The sequence below is a fragment of the Saxophila tyrrhenica genome (assembly GCF_035928015.1).
Source record: "Saxophila tyrrhenica strain CCFEE 5935 chromosome Unknown scaffold_21, whole genome shotgun sequence".
NCBI classification, from domain to species: Eukaryota; Fungi; Ascomycota; class Dothideomycetes; order Mycosphaerellales; family Extremaceae; genus Saxophila; species Saxophila tyrrhenica.
In genome coordinates, this window is record NW_027041753.1 from 285718 (window position 1) to 301926 (window position 16209).

The 16209-nt window shown below is 55.1% G+C and overlaps 7 protein-coding genes across 7 annotated transcripts; 6 read left to right on the top strand and 1 right to left on the bottom strand.

Annotated features, from left to right (window-relative positions):
- Positions 1-741: 741 nt before the first annotated feature.
- On the top strand, positions 742-3808 carry LTR77_010236 (uncharacterized protein; the record flags this gene model as incomplete). Its single annotated transcript, XM_064807459.1, has 2 exons — positions 742-3336; positions 3392-3808. 2 exons carry the CDS (start codon positions 742-744, stop codon positions 3806-3808), a joined length of 3012 nt encoding a protein of 1003 aa, XP_064654473.1.
- Positions 3809-4718: 910 nt separating this feature from the next.
- Positions 4719-7174, top strand: MNS1 (mannosyl-oligosaccharide alpha-1,2-mannosidase; the record flags this gene model as incomplete). The annotated part of the gene is made up of 2 exons (XM_064807460.1): positions 4719-6704; positions 6764-7174. The coding sequence occupies 2 exons, from the start codon at positions 4719-4721 to the stop codon at positions 7172-7174; spliced, it is 2397 nt and encodes a 798-aa protein (XP_064654474.1).
- A 675-nt stretch (positions 7175-7849) lies between these two features.
- LTR77_010238 (uncharacterized protein) lies at positions 7850-9624 on the top strand (the record flags this gene model as incomplete). Its single annotated transcript, XM_064807461.1, has 4 exons — positions 7850-7971; positions 8065-8158; positions 8200-8278; positions 8324-9624. The coding sequence occupies 4 exons, from the start codon at positions 7850-7852 to the stop codon at positions 9622-9624; spliced, it is 1596 nt and encodes a 531-aa protein (XP_064654475.1).
- Positions 9625-9947: 323 nt separating this feature from the next.
- LTR77_010239 (uncharacterized protein) lies at positions 9948-11228 on the top strand (the record flags this gene model as incomplete). Its single annotated transcript, XM_064807462.1, has 2 exons — positions 9948-10032; positions 10159-11228. The coding sequence occupies 2 exons, from the start codon at positions 9948-9950 to the stop codon at positions 11226-11228; spliced, it is 1155 nt and encodes a 384-aa protein (XP_064654476.1).
- Positions 11229-11481: 253 nt separating this feature from the next.
- RPL38 (60S ribosomal protein L38) lies at positions 11482-11916 on the bottom strand (the record flags this gene model as incomplete). The annotated part of the gene is made up of 3 exons (XM_064807463.1): positions 11482-11543; positions 11622-11759; positions 11853-11916. The coding sequence occupies 3 exons, from the start codon at positions 11914-11916 to the stop codon at positions 11482-11484; spliced, it is 264 nt and encodes an 87-aa protein (XP_064654477.1).
- A 199-nt stretch (positions 11917-12115) lies between these two features.
- Positions 12116-12631, top strand: LTR77_010241 (uncharacterized protein; the record flags this gene model as incomplete). The annotated part of the gene is made up of 1 exon (XM_064807464.1): positions 12116-12631. One exon carries the CDS (start codon positions 12116-12118, stop codon positions 12629-12631), a length of 516 nt encoding a protein of 171 aa, XP_064654478.1.
- Positions 12632-13780: 1149 nt separating this feature from the next.
- LTR77_010242 (uncharacterized protein) lies at positions 13781-16126 on the top strand (the record flags this gene model as incomplete). Its single annotated transcript, XM_064807465.1, has 1 exon — positions 13781-16126. The coding sequence occupies one exon, from the start codon at positions 13781-13783 to the stop codon at positions 16124-16126; it is 2346 nt and encodes a 781-aa protein (XP_064654479.1).
- Between the last annotated feature and the right edge of the window lie 83 nt (positions 16127-16209).

Here is a 16209-nt window from a genome sequence, read left to right on the forward strand (position 1 = left end):
CAGCCTTCCACCACAGCTCACCTTGACCGGAAGGCTGCATAATGTCACGCCATCCCCTTATCGCTCCAATGTCGCCCTGCCAGCGCATGCATCTTCTCGACCATTTGGAGCCTACCTTGCGACATGGTCTTATATTTCTTGGTAGCCGAACGATAGATCCAGGTGCCCTCTATCCGTGCGAGAATACCCAACACCACACCCCTCGAAGAGGCTTCTCCAACGCCATTGTCTTGCAAACGAGCGTTTGGGCCCAGAATCTCGCCAGCCGAACCATGTCTCACACATCTCCCAGCAGACACGCTGAAACAGGAAGGAGCACGAAGCTTCGAAGGAGGTCAAGGACCGCAGGAGAGAGAAACATGTGAAGGACATGCACCAAAGTCAAGGGAGACGCGACTGCCGACAGGACTTCCTTCCGTAGTATTCCCAGCCAATCACATGTTACACATCATCGGTTCCTGCATCCTGGTGACGATCTCAGATGCGGCTCTGGGAAAATCTGATCGAGAAGCCAGGTGTGCTTTCATCGATTGCGGAGAATTACCCCCACGTGCCTTCACACTCCTGCACTCGATCTCGTCCTATTACTCAGGTACTGAATACGTGGCCGGAAGGAATCTAGCTGACGAATGCACCGGAGACCTACCATGGGACTGTCAATCCTGCGCATATAACAGCACATCCCTCCATCCCACCTAGAATCCAACAGGTCAACTGGAGGACTCCATAACACAACCAGCCATGGACAACGCATACGTTCGCTCGTCCGACGACGTGCTGAAACACTTCGACGTCTCTGAGAACACTGGCCTCTCCGCCAAAGCGGTCGAACAATCACGATCGAAGCATGGGCCGAACTCGATACCAGAAGACCCTCCCACGCCTTTATGGGAGCTCGTGCTGGAGCAGTTCAAAGATCAGCTCGTAATCATTCTCCTCGGCTCAGCAGCGATATCATTCGTTCTAGCGCTCTTCGAGCAAGAAGAAGGATGGACAGCCTTCGTCGACCCTCTGGTCATCTTGACCATCCTCATTCTTAACGCAATTGTGGGCGTGAGTCAAGAGAGCTCGGCAGAAAAAGCCATCGCGGCATTACAAGAGTACTCGGCGAACAAGGCGAAGGTGCTAAGGAATGGCATGGTCAGTGAGATCAAGGCTGATGAGCTGGTGCCTGGAGATATTATCCATGTGGCGGTTGGGGACAGGATACCCGCAGATTGCAGGGTGTTGAGTATACTCAGCAACAGCTTTCGGGTGGATCAGTCGATTTTGACGGGAGAGAGCGAGAGTGTGATCAAGGATACGCAGCCGATCAAGGATGAGCAGGCTGTCAAGCAGGATCAGGTCAACATGCTGTTCTCTGGAACGACTGTGGTTACGGGCAATGCTCACGCTATTGTTGTCTTGACTGGATCCGACACGGCGATCGGTGACATCCACGAGTCTATCACCGCCCAGATTTCCCAGCCCACGCCCCTCAAGGAGAAGCTCAATGACTTCGGCGATACTTTGGCCAAAGTTATCAGCGGCATCTGTATCCTCGTGTGGTTGATTAACATCCAACATTTCAACGATGAGTCTCACGGAGGTTCCTGGACGAAAGGCGCCATCTATTACCTCAAGATTGCGGTGTCTCTAGGAGTGGCTGCCATTCCAGAAGGACTTGCTGTTGTCATCACCACCTGTCTAGCACTTGGAACCCGAAAGATGGCCGCGAAGAACGCCATCGTCAGGTCTTTGCCATCCGTGGAGACGCTCGGCAGCTGCAGCGTCATCTGCTCCGACAAGACTGGCACGCTCACGACAAACCAGATGAGCGTCAACAAGATCGTGTACATTGACGAAGCCGGGACTGGACTCGAAGAGCTTACTGTTGAAGGCACAAGCTTTGCTCCTGAGGGCACAATCAAGAAGGGTGGTAAGGTTGTGGAAGATCTCGCAGCTTCATCGAGCACGATCCTCCAGATGACGCAGGTCGCAGCAGTGTGCAACGAGTCCAGGCTATCGTATGACACAAAGGCTGGCACGTACCAAAACGTGGGTGAGCCTACAGAAGGCGCTCTGCGAGTGCTCGTTGAGAAGATCGGAACAAGGAACGCTCCGTTCAACGCGAAGCGCCGAGGTCTCAAGCCAGAGGAATTGCTCCACTACATCAGCCAGGACTACGAAGACACAGCACCCAAGCTCCGGACATACGAGTTCTCGCGTGACCGCAAGAGCATGTCTGTGCTCGTGGGTAACTCGGACAAGACGAAGAAGCTGCTTGTAAAGGGCGCTCCAGAGTCGATCCTTGATCGCTGCACGCACTGTTTGGTTGGCAAGGACGGCAAGAGGGTGCAGCTGGATCAGAAGCTCACCAAGCTGCTGAACCAGGAGGTGACGGAGTACGGCAACCGTGGACTCAGAGTTATTGCGCTCGCCAGCGTCGACAACGTCACCTCGCCGCTCACCGTAAACGCCAAGACGTCGAAGGAATACACCACGCTTGAGCAGGGAATGACACTGCTTGGTCTCGTAGGCATGCTTGACCCGCCTCGACCGGAGGTGGCGCAAAGCATTCGAGAGTGCAGGGACGCTGGCATTAGAGTCGTCGTCATCACTGGCGACAACCAGAACACCGCAGAGACGATCTGCAGACAGATTGGTGTGTTTGGCGAGTACGAGGATCTGAAGGGGAAGAGTTACACTGGCCGCCAATTCGATGATCTAACCGATACCGAAAAGCTGCAGGCTGCGAAGACTGCTTCCTTGTTCTCACGCACAGAGCCAGGCCACAAGTCCAAGCTTGTCGATCTGCTGCAGACCGCAGGCGAAGTCGTGGCCATGACTGGCGATGGTGTCAACGACGCTCCAGCTCTGAAGAAGAGCGACATTGGTGTGGCGATGGGCACGGGTACTGATGTCGCGAAGCTTGCAGCAGATATGGTGCTAGCGGACGACAACTTCGCGACGATCGAGACGGCTGTTGAGGAAGGCCGCAGCATATACAACAACACGCAGCAGTTCATCCGATACTTGATCTCGTCCAACATCGGTGAGGTGGTCTCGATCTTCCTGACCGCTGCGCTGGGCATGCCGGAGGCTCTGATCCCGGTACAGCTACTCTGGGTCAACCTGGTGACGGATGGACTGCCCGCTACGGCATTGAGCTTCAACCCCAAGGACCACGACGTGATGCGCCGACCACCCCGGAAACGCGACGAGCCTCTCGTAGGAGGCTGGCTCTTCTTCCGCTACATGGTCATCGGCACTTACGTCGGCCTGGCCACGGTAGGCGGGTATGCATGGTGGTTCATGTACTACGAAGGTGGACCCCAAATCACCTTTTACCAACTCGTACGTTCCCTTCCATTCCCTTCCAATCCTTCATGCACTAACAAAGACGCCACAGACACACTTCCACCGCTGCGCCTCCTCATTCCCCCAAATCGACTGCGCCATCTTCACTACCACCCCGGCGAAAACCGCCTCCACCGTCTCCCTCTCCATCCTCGTCGTCATCGAAATGCTCAACGCCATGAACGCGCTCTCCTCCTCCGAATCTCTCTTAACTCTCCCGCTATGGAAGAACATGATCCTCGTCTACGCCATCACCCTCTCAATGGTTCTGCACTTCATCCTGCTGTACACGCCGATCTTGCAGACGATTTTCGGCATCGTGCCGTTGGGGTGGGATGAGTGGTATATTGTGATGGGTTGGAGTGTGCCGATTATTGCGATTGATGAGGGGTTGAAGTTTGTGGAGCGGGGGTGGGTGATGGCGAAGGCGGAGCCGGACAAGATTGGGGGGAGGAAGAAGCTTGAGTAAGTAGGTGGTTGGAGGTGACTGAGGCTGGGCTACGTGGCGTTGCTCTATATTGCGTTGATTGCATTGCCCTGCGTAGACCAAAGATTAGAGCCTAGAGACGTTTATAACGTTGAATCATTCTTGGAAGCGACGTGCTGTCCGAGCCAAAAGGCCCGCGACATCAAGCCCTAATCGCCTCAACGCCCCTCCCATCAACCCTCTCTCATCTCCGCCCCGCCGCCCTCACCATCGCCACCAATTCCTCCCTCGTCTCCGCCCCGCCTACGTAAAGATTTCGCTACAGGCCCCCATCAGTACGACCGCCACCGCTGCTATTCATCCCAGGAAATCGGCGTACCTTGCTCAACCATGCCTTCATCTCCTCGGTAGTCCAAGTCTCTGGCTCGCCGGTTGGTTCGGGCTGGGAAGGAAACATGTCTTGGCCCCAGATCGACCAGGCGGCTACGGCTGTTACTAGGCCTGCGAAACCTAGGAAGAGGTTCTGTGGAATTGTGTTAGTCGGGAGTGAGAGAGAAAGAAGGGAAGAGGAAGGGGGAGAGGACTCGTGATTGCATTGCTTTGTCTATTGGGGTTGGCATTTTTGCGTTGGGTCGTTATCAGTTGGCAGAAGAGTTATGTAGGCAAGAGTCGAGTGATGTTGCAATTTCGAGAGCTTGACTTAGCTCGACAGATGTTTACGATTTGGGAGGACAAGTTGCCTTGAAGTTGACGTCTATCGTCACGTGGCGCCCGAATCAGGCAGCTGCTAACGCGGCTCGGTCCTTCCTAGCCATCGACTTCATCCCTGCATATGGGCCCCGGTTGGACCAGCTGGCAGCATGTGAACGGAGTAAAGTAAGAATGCAGGACTATACACTTCTTGTCATTCCTTTAGGACAGTCGGTATTGGAAGTAAAATGAAGAGACTGGTATGAACAACCGCGACCCGTTCAATCTACGACGAATTCCTGGACCAGCTCTTTCGATCCTCCAGTCACGCGCCTCGAATCTAGGAGAACATCTCGCACGGGGAGCGAACAAAGCGGCCGAAGTAGGGCGGAACGTGTTGCAGGAGGTGTCCAACGAGGCGGCAGCGAGCATGTCGTCCTACGCGCCCAACTTTCAGAATGGACCGACGCAGCGGCATCCCGAGCAATGGCAGAGTGCGCAGTCGAAATATGCGCCGAGTACTTCTTCGAGCGGTAATGGCATTAGCGAGACGGTCAGCGGGCTCTTTGGGGGCGAAAAGAAGGATGGGCTGCCGATGTACAAGGACAAGCCGTTTTCATACCCGGGAAGCAGGAGGAAGGTGGCTTGGTGGAAGCAGAAGAGGACCGTTGCGGCGGTGCTGACGACGTTTGCGGTCATAAGTTGGTGGTTTGGGATACTGTCGCCGCTGTCGTACTTTACGAGGGATGAGGCACCCGCGACACAGAAGACGGAGAGCAAGACATCGTGGTTCGGGGGAGGAGGAGGTGCGGCCTTGGACTGGAACTCGAGAGCGCAGAAGGTCAAGGAGGCATTCAAGTTATCTTTCGATGGGTACAACAAATACGCATGGGGCCACGACGAGTTCCATCCGGTCAGCAAGGGCAAGAGGCAGATGGTGCCGAACGGCATGGGCTGGATCATTGTGGATGCTTTGGACACGATGATGATCATGAACCTTACGGATGAGGTTGCGCAGGCCCGGCAGTGGATACACCATAACTTGACTTATGATCAAGATCACGATGTCAATACTTTCGAGACGACTATTCGGATGCTTGGTGGATTGCTGTCGGCTCACTACCTCAGCAACAGGGTTGAGGAGACCTATGCGATGGTTGACGACGACCTTGGCGATGATCTGTACATCGAAAAGGCTACGGACCTTGCTGACCGGCTATTGGGAGCTTACGAGACAACGTCGGGAGTACCACTAGCAAGCGTCAACTTGCACACTCAGCTGGGCATACCTTCCCATGCGGACGGCGGTGCTTCATCAACGGCTGAAGCAACTACTCTGCAGCTCGAGATGAAGTATCTGGCAAACCTGACTGGCGAGAACAACTACTGGGAGCACGCTGAGCATGTCATGCAAGTGGTCGACGACAACAACGCGAAAGACGGTCTGGTACCCATCTTCATCTACGCCGACAGTGGCAACTTCCGTGGCGAGAACATCAGACTCGGCAGCAGAGGAGACAGCTACTACGAGTACCTGATCAAGCAATTCCTGCAGACATCACAGCAAGAGCCGGTGTACCAAGCCATGTGGAACGAAACCCTAGCTGGCGTCAAGAAGAATCTCATCACCTACAGCGCCCCGTCGAACTTCACTGTCCTAGCCGAGAGGCCAAATGGACTTGGCGGTAAGCTCAGTCCGAAGATGGACCACCTCGTCTGCTTCATGCCCGGCACCATCGCTCTCGCTGCGACTGGAGGTCTACCACTCAATCAAGCTAAGGCTCAGCCCAACTGGGGCCCTCGCCAGGACGAAGACATGCGGCTGGCAGAAGAGCTCATGAACACCTGCTGGGGCATGTACAAGACCTCACCAATTGGTCTCGCAGGAGAAATCACGCACTTCAACCTTCATGACCCACCGTTGATGTACGAGGAGTTCACCGCTGATAACAGACCCACCCCGCCAGCAGCCTTCGACACGTCGGGGCTTGGGGATGAATTCGTTGGCCACGAAGACTTCATGATCAAAGGCGCGGACGCGCACAACCTGCAGCGACCGGAGACCATCGAGAGTCTGTTCTACATGTGGCGTATTACGGGCGACGAGAAGTACAGGAATTGGGGCTGGGAGATGTTTGAGAGCTTCGTCAAGTGGACGGCCGTGGAAGACGGAACTGGCTATACGAGTCTGACGTCCGTATTGACGACACCGCCGCCTCAGAAGGATAACATGGAGAGCTTTTGGCTGGTATGTCTTCCCTCCTCTCTCGTCCGCTAACGACAAACCTTCGCTAACATCTGCTGCAGGCCGAAACTCTAAAATACTTCTACCTCCTCTTCTCCCCCACCGACATCCTGCCCCTCACCGACGTCGTCTTCAACACCGAAGCTCACGCCTTCCCGCGCTTCCAGCTCGGCAAACTTTTTAAGACTGGCTGGGAGCGCAAGCCCCGCGATACCAATGGCAAGCTACTCGAATCTCCCAACCCGAAAGTCGAGACGCGAGCAGACGACGCTGCAGCCAAGCAGACACCCACACTGGAGAAGATAGTCGTGCCTGATCCTGCCGGTCAGACGCCCGAGCCAAAGGCTGGGAAGGCAGAAGAACCGGCTGCTGCTGCGGCGCCGGAGGCGGAGAAGCCTTTGCAGGCGGAGGCGGGACGGGACCCGGTTACTGGGAAGGAGGCAGCGGAGGGACCGCAGGTCGTTCAAGCGTGAGCGTTGCTTTGTAAGTGTTTGTTGTTGTTTCGGCTTGTATCATACTTGCATGGCATGAGCGATGGCGTTCTTTGTTGGGTTTGAGCGCTTTGTTCTGTCGGTTGTATGCTATTGCTATCTTTGCTAAGTACCAGATACCATCGTCTTCAACGGACCAAACATTCGCAGCTGCGATAAAATACAGACCGCTTTCCACTTTCACCCGGCGCCGGCTGCTCTCTATTCCGGGCCCCCCTTCATCCTGCCGAGGGTGTTACGATGCCGTGCATCTCCTAACGGTGACGTAACTGGCTATTCACTTATGGAATCTATGCTCACATGCTCTCGCTGGCCCGGCGCATGGCCTCTGCATTCACCGAGCTAAGCCAATTTGGATGAGAGCTTTTCCTATTCGGACTGGCTCGTTTCAAGTTGCTGCTCAACGATGCGATATATCACTCGACAAACTGCTATATCTTCCGGCTCCACCCACCAAGTTTCCATCAATAACTCTACACACAACCACATCCCTTCGAACCACGACAGCATCGGCGTACTACCACTGACACACACCACTCGACCTAGCACATCTGCTTCGGTCGGTTACCTCGCGCCTGCTTCCACTCTTCACGGCTTCGAAGCTCTTTCTTCACCTCCTGCCCTTTTTCACCTCCGTACTACCATTTGGCAAGCAAGATGGCCGGCACTCAAGCGGACACCAATCTGCTTGCGGCCGCATTCCCGGACCTCTCGCTCGGCTTGGAACCATCCGCGCTCAAGTACCAGGATGGCAACGTCGTCATCCGGCTCTCGGAGAGGTAAAAAGACATTCTGATCTTGCCAAAACGCGTGCTGAGCAAGGCTTCGCCGCGCTTTGCTGCGGGGTTCGGGCACACCTGCTTCGGTAGCAGTCGCGAGATCTTGCACCCGTCTACCGGCGAGAGTGTCACGGTCTTCGACTACAAGCTGGCGTACGATGAGGAGACGTTCATCCTGACCGACGAGGTGAGTCGTCACTCTGCACTTGTTCTGACATCTACCAACAGCCGATAAGGGTGACTCCGCGCCGTCAACCGTCCAAGAAGTCCGATCTCGTGGAATCAACTATGCCTGCGCTTTCCATTGGTCAGGTCTGATAAAGGAGTTGTACAAGCTTTCAGTGATCACCAGCAAGCATCGCAGCGAAGTCGCGGAAATTTAGGGAGCAGAGTGTCTACATGCACAAGCTAATGTTCTCGCTCCTGTTCCAACAACCCTTCGATCTCGGCTTGGACGAAGATGGCTACGAGGGCAGAGAGGCTGAGCTCATAACCGTCGTCGAAATCCGTGCTTTGGCGGACTACTACGAGTTCCTCCCCAGCATTGCTCGGTCTCTCGGCTCACTCTTCGAGGATTTCCACGGGCTCTGGAAAGAGGTTCGCGACCGTCCCAGCTTCTTCCTGCGTTTATTGGTCAAGCTCCGCCACGAAAACATCTTTGCTGAAGCTCTTCGTCACGTCGTTGGCCAGATGACGGTGGCTGGCGGTATCCGCTACCACACGAACTTCTCTCCAGACGTCAGCTGCGTGATTTTGGAGAAGTCTGCTTTGCTCCACGATCACATGCGCGAGGTCGAGGACAAACTGCGCAAACTTGCTCTCTTCGAGTACCAGTCGAACGCTCACAAGAGCTGCAAGTTCAAAGGTCCGAAGGTCCGTACAACCATGCTCTTGACGGATACCGTGCCAAAGGATCCCAGCAGCAGGTGTCACTGGTTGGCGAAGTCGATCTTCCGCGAGACACTGGATCACAACATGCACGGGACGGCGCACTGGAACTATATTGTTTATGGCGAAAGCGGCAAGAAGATGAAGTTGAGGGCTTGTGGGGATGTTCGAGCGGGCTCTCTGCGTATTGCGTGTGAGGCCATCTTGCAGGCTCACAAGGAGGGAAAGTCGACCAGTCTCTTCGGGAAGAAAGCGGCAGAGAAGTTCACGCACATCTATCAGCTGCCGCCCGATGCTCCGAAACAGATTGCTGGGAGCTTGAGGTCGCTGGCGCGCAGGGCTGCCGAGATTATCGAGAACGGACTCCCTCCACGCCCGGAAGACCGCCACGCCTACCACCATCGCTGTGATTGTAGCCGCTGCGAGGAGTACACAGAGCGTGAGAAGCTCATGAAGTGTGCGGAGAGCAGCGACGACACTTCGAAGACGGAAGAGACGGAAGATGAGAGTGTCGAGCAGGACCTGGGAAGCGTGGAAGACGGTGAGGTCGATGGAGAGGACGAGATTGACGACTCTTTCTTCAAAGACCACGCTTACACCAGAATGCACGCCAATCTCAACGCTAAGCTGGACTACTTCACGTACATGCCGGTGACGGAGGAGGACATGCCGTGGGCGAAGGAGAAGGGTTGGCCGAAGTTGGAGGTGCTGGAGCTGAAGTATGCTTCAGAAGAGTGGATCAGGGCGGTGGTGTCGACGGAGTAGGGATAGGGCGTTGGAGAGGTGGCGCGGACTTCTCCTCAGCAGGATCTGGTACTCTCCGGACTGTGCTGAGGTCGTTGGCTTGGGTCCTGCCTAGGAGAACTCATCATGGTAGCTATGCAGCTATGGAGCCGGACGTCATTATTGGGAGCTCACATGGCCAGAGCCATGCGGAAGGCTCACTGATTTGGAGATGTTGATTCTGCTCTCAAGATTTCTTCCTTGACATGGTTGCTTACCTAGCTGTGGCACCAAGCGTCTAGAGAACTTGAGCAACGCGGCCAAAGATCATTGTGTTTGTTTACATAGTCCTCAAAGCTTGAATCATGCTTTCAAAACGAGACTCAACTTCTACGGCATTTCACAGTATACTCACCAAAGTCATTGTCAACGGTGAGGTGCAGCCGAAAGGTAAGTGGCATCATGATTGCCACATCGAGAGGCATTTGAAGCGATGGCACACGTAAACTTGACCAGCATTCATCTATGTGTAAGTCTCGACAGGTAGTTAAATCACACTTCCCATCATCACGAAAGATACAATACAAAGAGAATACATTATTACCAAAATGACCAACCTGGAAGTACCAAAGCATACTCTCAACCTCGATCCTCGCCAGCAAAAGTCTCCCCTGCGGTCAGGCGCGACACCTTCCCCAAACCTACCAGAGGCAAAACACACCCACATCCACCCTCGAGGCAGCGATGGCAACGAGAACGCCCACCTCCGCTTCATCGGCACCGCAACAACAGTCCTAGAATGGCAAGGCATCAGGATCCTAACAGACCCCAACTTCCTCCACGCAGGTGACCACGTCCACCTCGGGCCCGGAGTCCAAGGAACCCGCCAGACCAACCCTGCCATTGATCTAGAGGACCTGCCGAACGTTGATGTGGTACTCCTGAGCCACTACCATGCCGACCACTTCGATCAGAAAGTCGAAGCTGAGCTACGACGAGATCTGCCCATCGTCACGACACCGCACGCGAAAGAGTGCTTGCAGGACAAGAAGTCTGATGACGAAAAGTTCACTGCAGTCCATGATCTTGACTTCTGGGAGTCCGCTACTATGAACATCTCAAGCTCTGGTGCCTCTGCGTCTGTGCCTGCGGTCAAAGTCACAGGCATGCCCGGCAAACACGTCCCACCCGGTCCTCTCAGCGTAGCCAACGACCTCCTTTCCGCCGTCCCACCGACCAACGGTTGGATGCTTGAGCTTGGCTACTCCACCGATTCCGCCTTCAACTGTGGCTACAGGATCTACATCTCCGGCGATACTCTGCTCGTCGACGACCTCAAGCAGATCCCAGAGAAGTACACCAACGCCGACAAGCCCATCGATCTCATGCTCGTGCATTTGGGCGGCACCACGATCCCGAGCCCGAAAGTTCCGCTGTTGATGGTGACGATGGATGCACAGCAGGGCGTGAAGCTGATGCAGTTGGTGAAGCCGGATGTTACGGTGCCGATCCATTACGATGACTATGATGTGTTTCTGAGCCCATTGGAGGACTTTAAGAAGGCGGTTCAAGAGGCAGGGTTGGAGAGTGGGGTGGTGTATTTGGATAGGGGGGAGGGATATCGATTTGGCGTCAAGGGGGAATGAAAAGTGGAAACTACTGAGACTCGCACTTTGAATATACAACGTAAGGTGCTCACCATTAGAAACCGGCAGATACTGTCCTCTTGAAAGTCGAATGTGGGAAAATGGTCGAAGCCGTTGCGCTGGTTTGGATTGTTGGACTTGTTTCTTGTAGAGTGTGATGCCGCTACCGCTGCACTTCAGCCCATGATTCACTGCTCAGTCATGTCCACACGCATCCTCCCGAACGCCTTCATGCGACCTCCTCTCATTCCGCTCATGACTTCGCGATCCGCTTGCCCTTGGCGTTCTTCTTCGGTGTCTCGCTGATCTGGAGGCCTGTGGTCCGAACCCATTAGCTGTTGCCCTCCTCACTTCACATCCAACAGCGACGTTCACTGCATCAGCGGCACGTACTTGGTGGCAGACTCTGCTTCAGCTTCTCCGCCTTGTCCGAATCCTTGAGCACGAGAGTGTAGAGGTGACGCTTGCAGCGGACCTTGAACTTGGTCTGCGCGCTGCCTCCCACCTTCTTGTTCTTCTTTATCCGCGCGGCTGTATCATCTCGTCAGCCATCTACTCAGATGTGTCGCCAATCCCTCGTTGCGATTCATTGCGTCCGCGAGTGGAGGTTCTAGGTGGACGTACAGGAGGCATCCTTCCGTCGGCAGATCTCGATGAAGTTCTTGATGTCGGTGACTTCCTTCGGCATGGTGGGCGACTGGTGTGGTGTGGTGTCAGGTGGTGTCGAAGGTGTCGTCGCTGGTCTTGTCGAGTCCAATGCGGTCGTCCAACAATTCCGTCTTAGTGGGTTCGCCAACGGCTCTTCCCGCTCGTGAAATCTTGGCGCCGGCTTTGGATCGACTTCACATCAGACATCACGTCCATCTTCTCATTCCTCCACCATCAACATGGCGACTCTCACGGAAACGGACTACACGCGCGTGTCTACAGACACCGGCGAACAGTTCGTCGACGCGTATTACACAGCACTCGACGGGTCCCGCAATCAGATCAAATCCTTCTACGTACCAACAGCACCCATCGTAAACGGCCGTGGTGTTCCGCACATCAGCTACAACGGAGAGGTGCTCCAGGATGCATCAATCTTCCAGGAGCGCTTCGAGAAGCAGATGCCGTGGACGCACTTTGAGCCGCAGTCTGTCAATGTGCACGTCATGAACCCGAGCATGGCGAGCTTGGGTGACAAGCCCAGCAAGCGCGACGCTGAGCGGAACATGAGCCTGGTCGTGCAAGTCAGCGGATTTGTGCGACTGCATGAGCGGAAAGAAGGGCCTGTGAGGGGGTTCAGTGATAGCATGGTGCTCGTGCCAAACAAGGAGGAGGTTGGAGGGAGAGGCACAGGAAAGCAAGATCATGGGAGGAGGTGGTTAATTCAGAGCCAGAACTTTCGCTTCGTTGTTTAGGAAATGGCGGAGCTGAGAGTGAGCTAGGAGTTGCTGCCGGATATACCCTTGTGCTTTTTGGGCGGGACGATTACATGCTACGTGCTTCTGTATCCATCTGTACGGAGCTTGAAGGTTTGAGACACTTCTGCTTGAATCCGTCTTCTACTTCCATTGTACTGTCCAGGTATTTGAGAGCTTTAACCGTAACATAACCCACTGCAGCATCCTGTTTAACGTCACTCCATCCGACCAGCCTGAGCCAGTTTGGCTTTGCTACAGCTTCGTCCCACGCCCACTCACCCGCCGTATCTTATGGGCTCCAAAGTTCGAGAACGTGCAATTCACCCAACGCCCGTGGAATCACGGATACTTTCGCATCATTTGCTCTCCATCTCAACGCGCGGGACAGGCTAATCACGAGGCTTGCAGGTATTCAGCTCTACATAAAAAGCTTGCTTCCAACACCAAGCATCTTACACCACAGACACGACACAACTCCTCCTTCCAACACATATCCGAACACCCACTGACACTACCATACCCCTAAAAAAGTACGCCTACTTCAATAGCCATTCAGTCCGATGCGCCGGGACGTCACGAATTGAGACCAGACACCATCTCTCCGCCACCTCGATCCCGAACATTTTGCCCCTCGTCTCGATTGCGCCGGCGGCGTCCCCGAACCTCCGACAGCCCTTCTCTCAACTCTGGTCGCCAGCCTTGACATTAGGCTCGACCACTTCTCATCTCGATTGCGCCGGTAGCATCCCAGAACTCCCGACAGCCTTCCTCTCAACTCGACCTCTTCTCTCCGGCTACATCCTATACCGTTATCGAGACATCCACATACCGGCGACACCTCCACCACCCACAAAGAAAAAAGCGAAAACACTCCTTTGGTAAGCAAGCACACGAGCAAGCACATGCCAACGCACATGCTTGGTTGCGCACGCACAGACCTGCCGTTGAGAATCATATGTTGACATGGTGACCCAGCTCCATTAGCGCCGCGACGCCAAAAAGGACCGCCTCAAATCCTTTCTCTACCAGCAAACAACGTCCACCTCCGACCTTCCACTACCAAACAATTTCACACACCTTCGGCCTTTGCTCCCATCCACTCCAACATCAGCACCGCCCATACCAAGACAGCCGCCAACCGCCGACATGAAGTGCGCCAAGCCCAACACCGATCAGAATTGCACCCTAGTGGTATGCGCCAATGGTGTCCCATGCCCGGAGTACATCTTACCGACAGAGTCCCACTTCGCCAAACACCCCATGGATACTCTGGAGTGCTTCGTTCCGGTGTCACTCGGAGACGTCATTACACTGAAAGGAGAGTTCAACGGCACAGTATTGCATACCTGCTTCGACCTGCTCGCGGATGGGTCATTCGTGCTCGACAAGCGCATTGAAGGATCCACCGAGGGAGAGCTGAAGTGTTACCAACCGCGGACTCTCAACTACGGAAAGGTGTTCCATGTTCCAGTGGCGCAGGATGCAACGGTAGTCGAAGGAGATATTGTGGTCAAGCCTCTGATAAAGGGCGGTCATCAGCTGCACAATATGCTTCAAAGCATGAAAAGCGATGGGTACAAGGTGGGTGTTGGCAGTTTGACCGTCGTCGTCTCTCTCAACCAAAAAGTTGAGGAGAATTTCGTCATGAAATATGACGATATGACTTGCGGCTCCTGGTTCGAGCGGACCGGAGACATCATCTCGAATGGCGGCATAGAGCCCGATTACGAACTCGCTGTCAGAACTACCAACGGCAATGTTGCTCTCGACAAGCAGGCGAAACACAGACGCCACTTTCAGCAGACACGGTTCGGCAAAGAGCCGTGGGCTACTTTCATCTTCTACTACCGCAGCAAGCACATCATCAAAGCTGCAGGAGCCATACCACGGCCAGATCGGTGGCAGAAGTTGGTGACTAAAGAGGGAGAAGAGTTTGTGCATGTTGATCCCACGCCTAGCAAGCGACTTGGAGGATCAGCTCAAGGAGTGAAGCAGGGTGTTCGGGGGTTGCATAGTGGAGAAGAGGCGGATGCAGGCGAATCAAGCGAGTGGGTGAACATCGACGACTTTTCACCAGGATCAGCCTCACGGCCTGCCAACCGCCGGCCAGCCAAGCAGCCAGAGCTTGTGCCGGCGCCGGAGAGGTCGCCAGGTGAAGAGTCGGATGGTCTGTTCGTAGGCCAGGACACATCGCTGCCTTTGCGTCCTTCTCCAAGCTTTGAGGACCTCCCACATGGTCATGACAATGACTATAGTGGCGGCTATCAGCTCGATGAGCAGGAGAACGACCTCTTCGGCCCAGAGCCCTTCCAGCAGATGGCAACACCGACTACAGCAGCATCGCCAGCCTTATCGTCACCGAGAAGCGGCGTATCGACTGGTGTGAACTCTGCAGCTGGAAAAGCGAGCTATAGCGCTACGCCGGGTCCATACACTCTTCTCCAGCCTCGAAAGCCCTTTCACGCCACTTCACCGACTGTGAAACCACCAACCGCCAGCAGCCCTGCAGAGAAGAGCCCCTTCAACGGCCTAAATCTCGGCAACAGCATCCTCGGTGCCAAATCCAAGGCCAAGCTGACTTCTCCTTCCCCACGGTATGAGATCTCATATGAGGAGATCAGGTCTCTGGCTTCCCCAGGCGGCTCCATCCCCTTGGAGAAGCTCGCACAGTACTGCGACGACCACGCCATCCCCCAAAACGTGGGGTTGATGACTGCACAGGAGATCTGCTTCAAGAGCGGGCCAGATTTCGTCCTCATGCAGGCGGCGGACGGATCGAGCTGGCGCGGCAGCCCGATCGGGCAGCAGCATGGCGCGGGCAAGGGTAGAGAGGGGTCACCGCTGTTTGTAGGGCAGGAAGGCGATGGTGCTGCTTGTGAGACTGAACAACAACCAGCTCAGCAGAAGACTGGGGATCAAACGACCATGGCTCCTCCGCCGCTTCTCCCACGCAAAGGCCCTAAGCACGCCACCACACCCTTTGCAGCGCTCCCAAAAGCCACCTCTTCAGCTCGAGAAACGGCTCCACCGATGGCAGCACCAGCCGCCCCTTCTCACTCTCCGGACCTCTCTCTCAAGCGCTCAGCAGCCACCATGGCATCATCTGCTCGTTCGGAGAACTCGCCAGCCAAGAAGCCAAAGACGGACACAGAGTCCCACGAGGAAAGGATGGCAAGGATGAAGGCAGAGCTGGATGAGAAGAAAGCAAAGATCGCCGCGGAACAGGAGAGGCTGGAGAAGGCCAAAGAAGCGAGGAAGGCGGAGAAGGCTGCTCGCAAGAAGGCGAAGCTGGAAGCCGAGGAGAGGGCGAAGAGGGAGGAAGTGGAGAGGCTGAGGAAGATGGCGGAGGAGGCTGAGAGGTTGGCGAGGGAGAAGAGGGAGAGGGAGGCGTATGAGGAGTTGGTGAGGCAGAACCGGGAGGCGGAGGAGGAACTGAGGAGGATGGAGGAGGAGATGGTGGTGGATGAGGAGGATAGTGATGATAATGAGTGATTGCAGGTGATGCATGAGGGAAGGCGGAGTGCTACGATATTGATAGAGGGCGTACAGCGGAAGCGGGAACATGGACAGCTTGA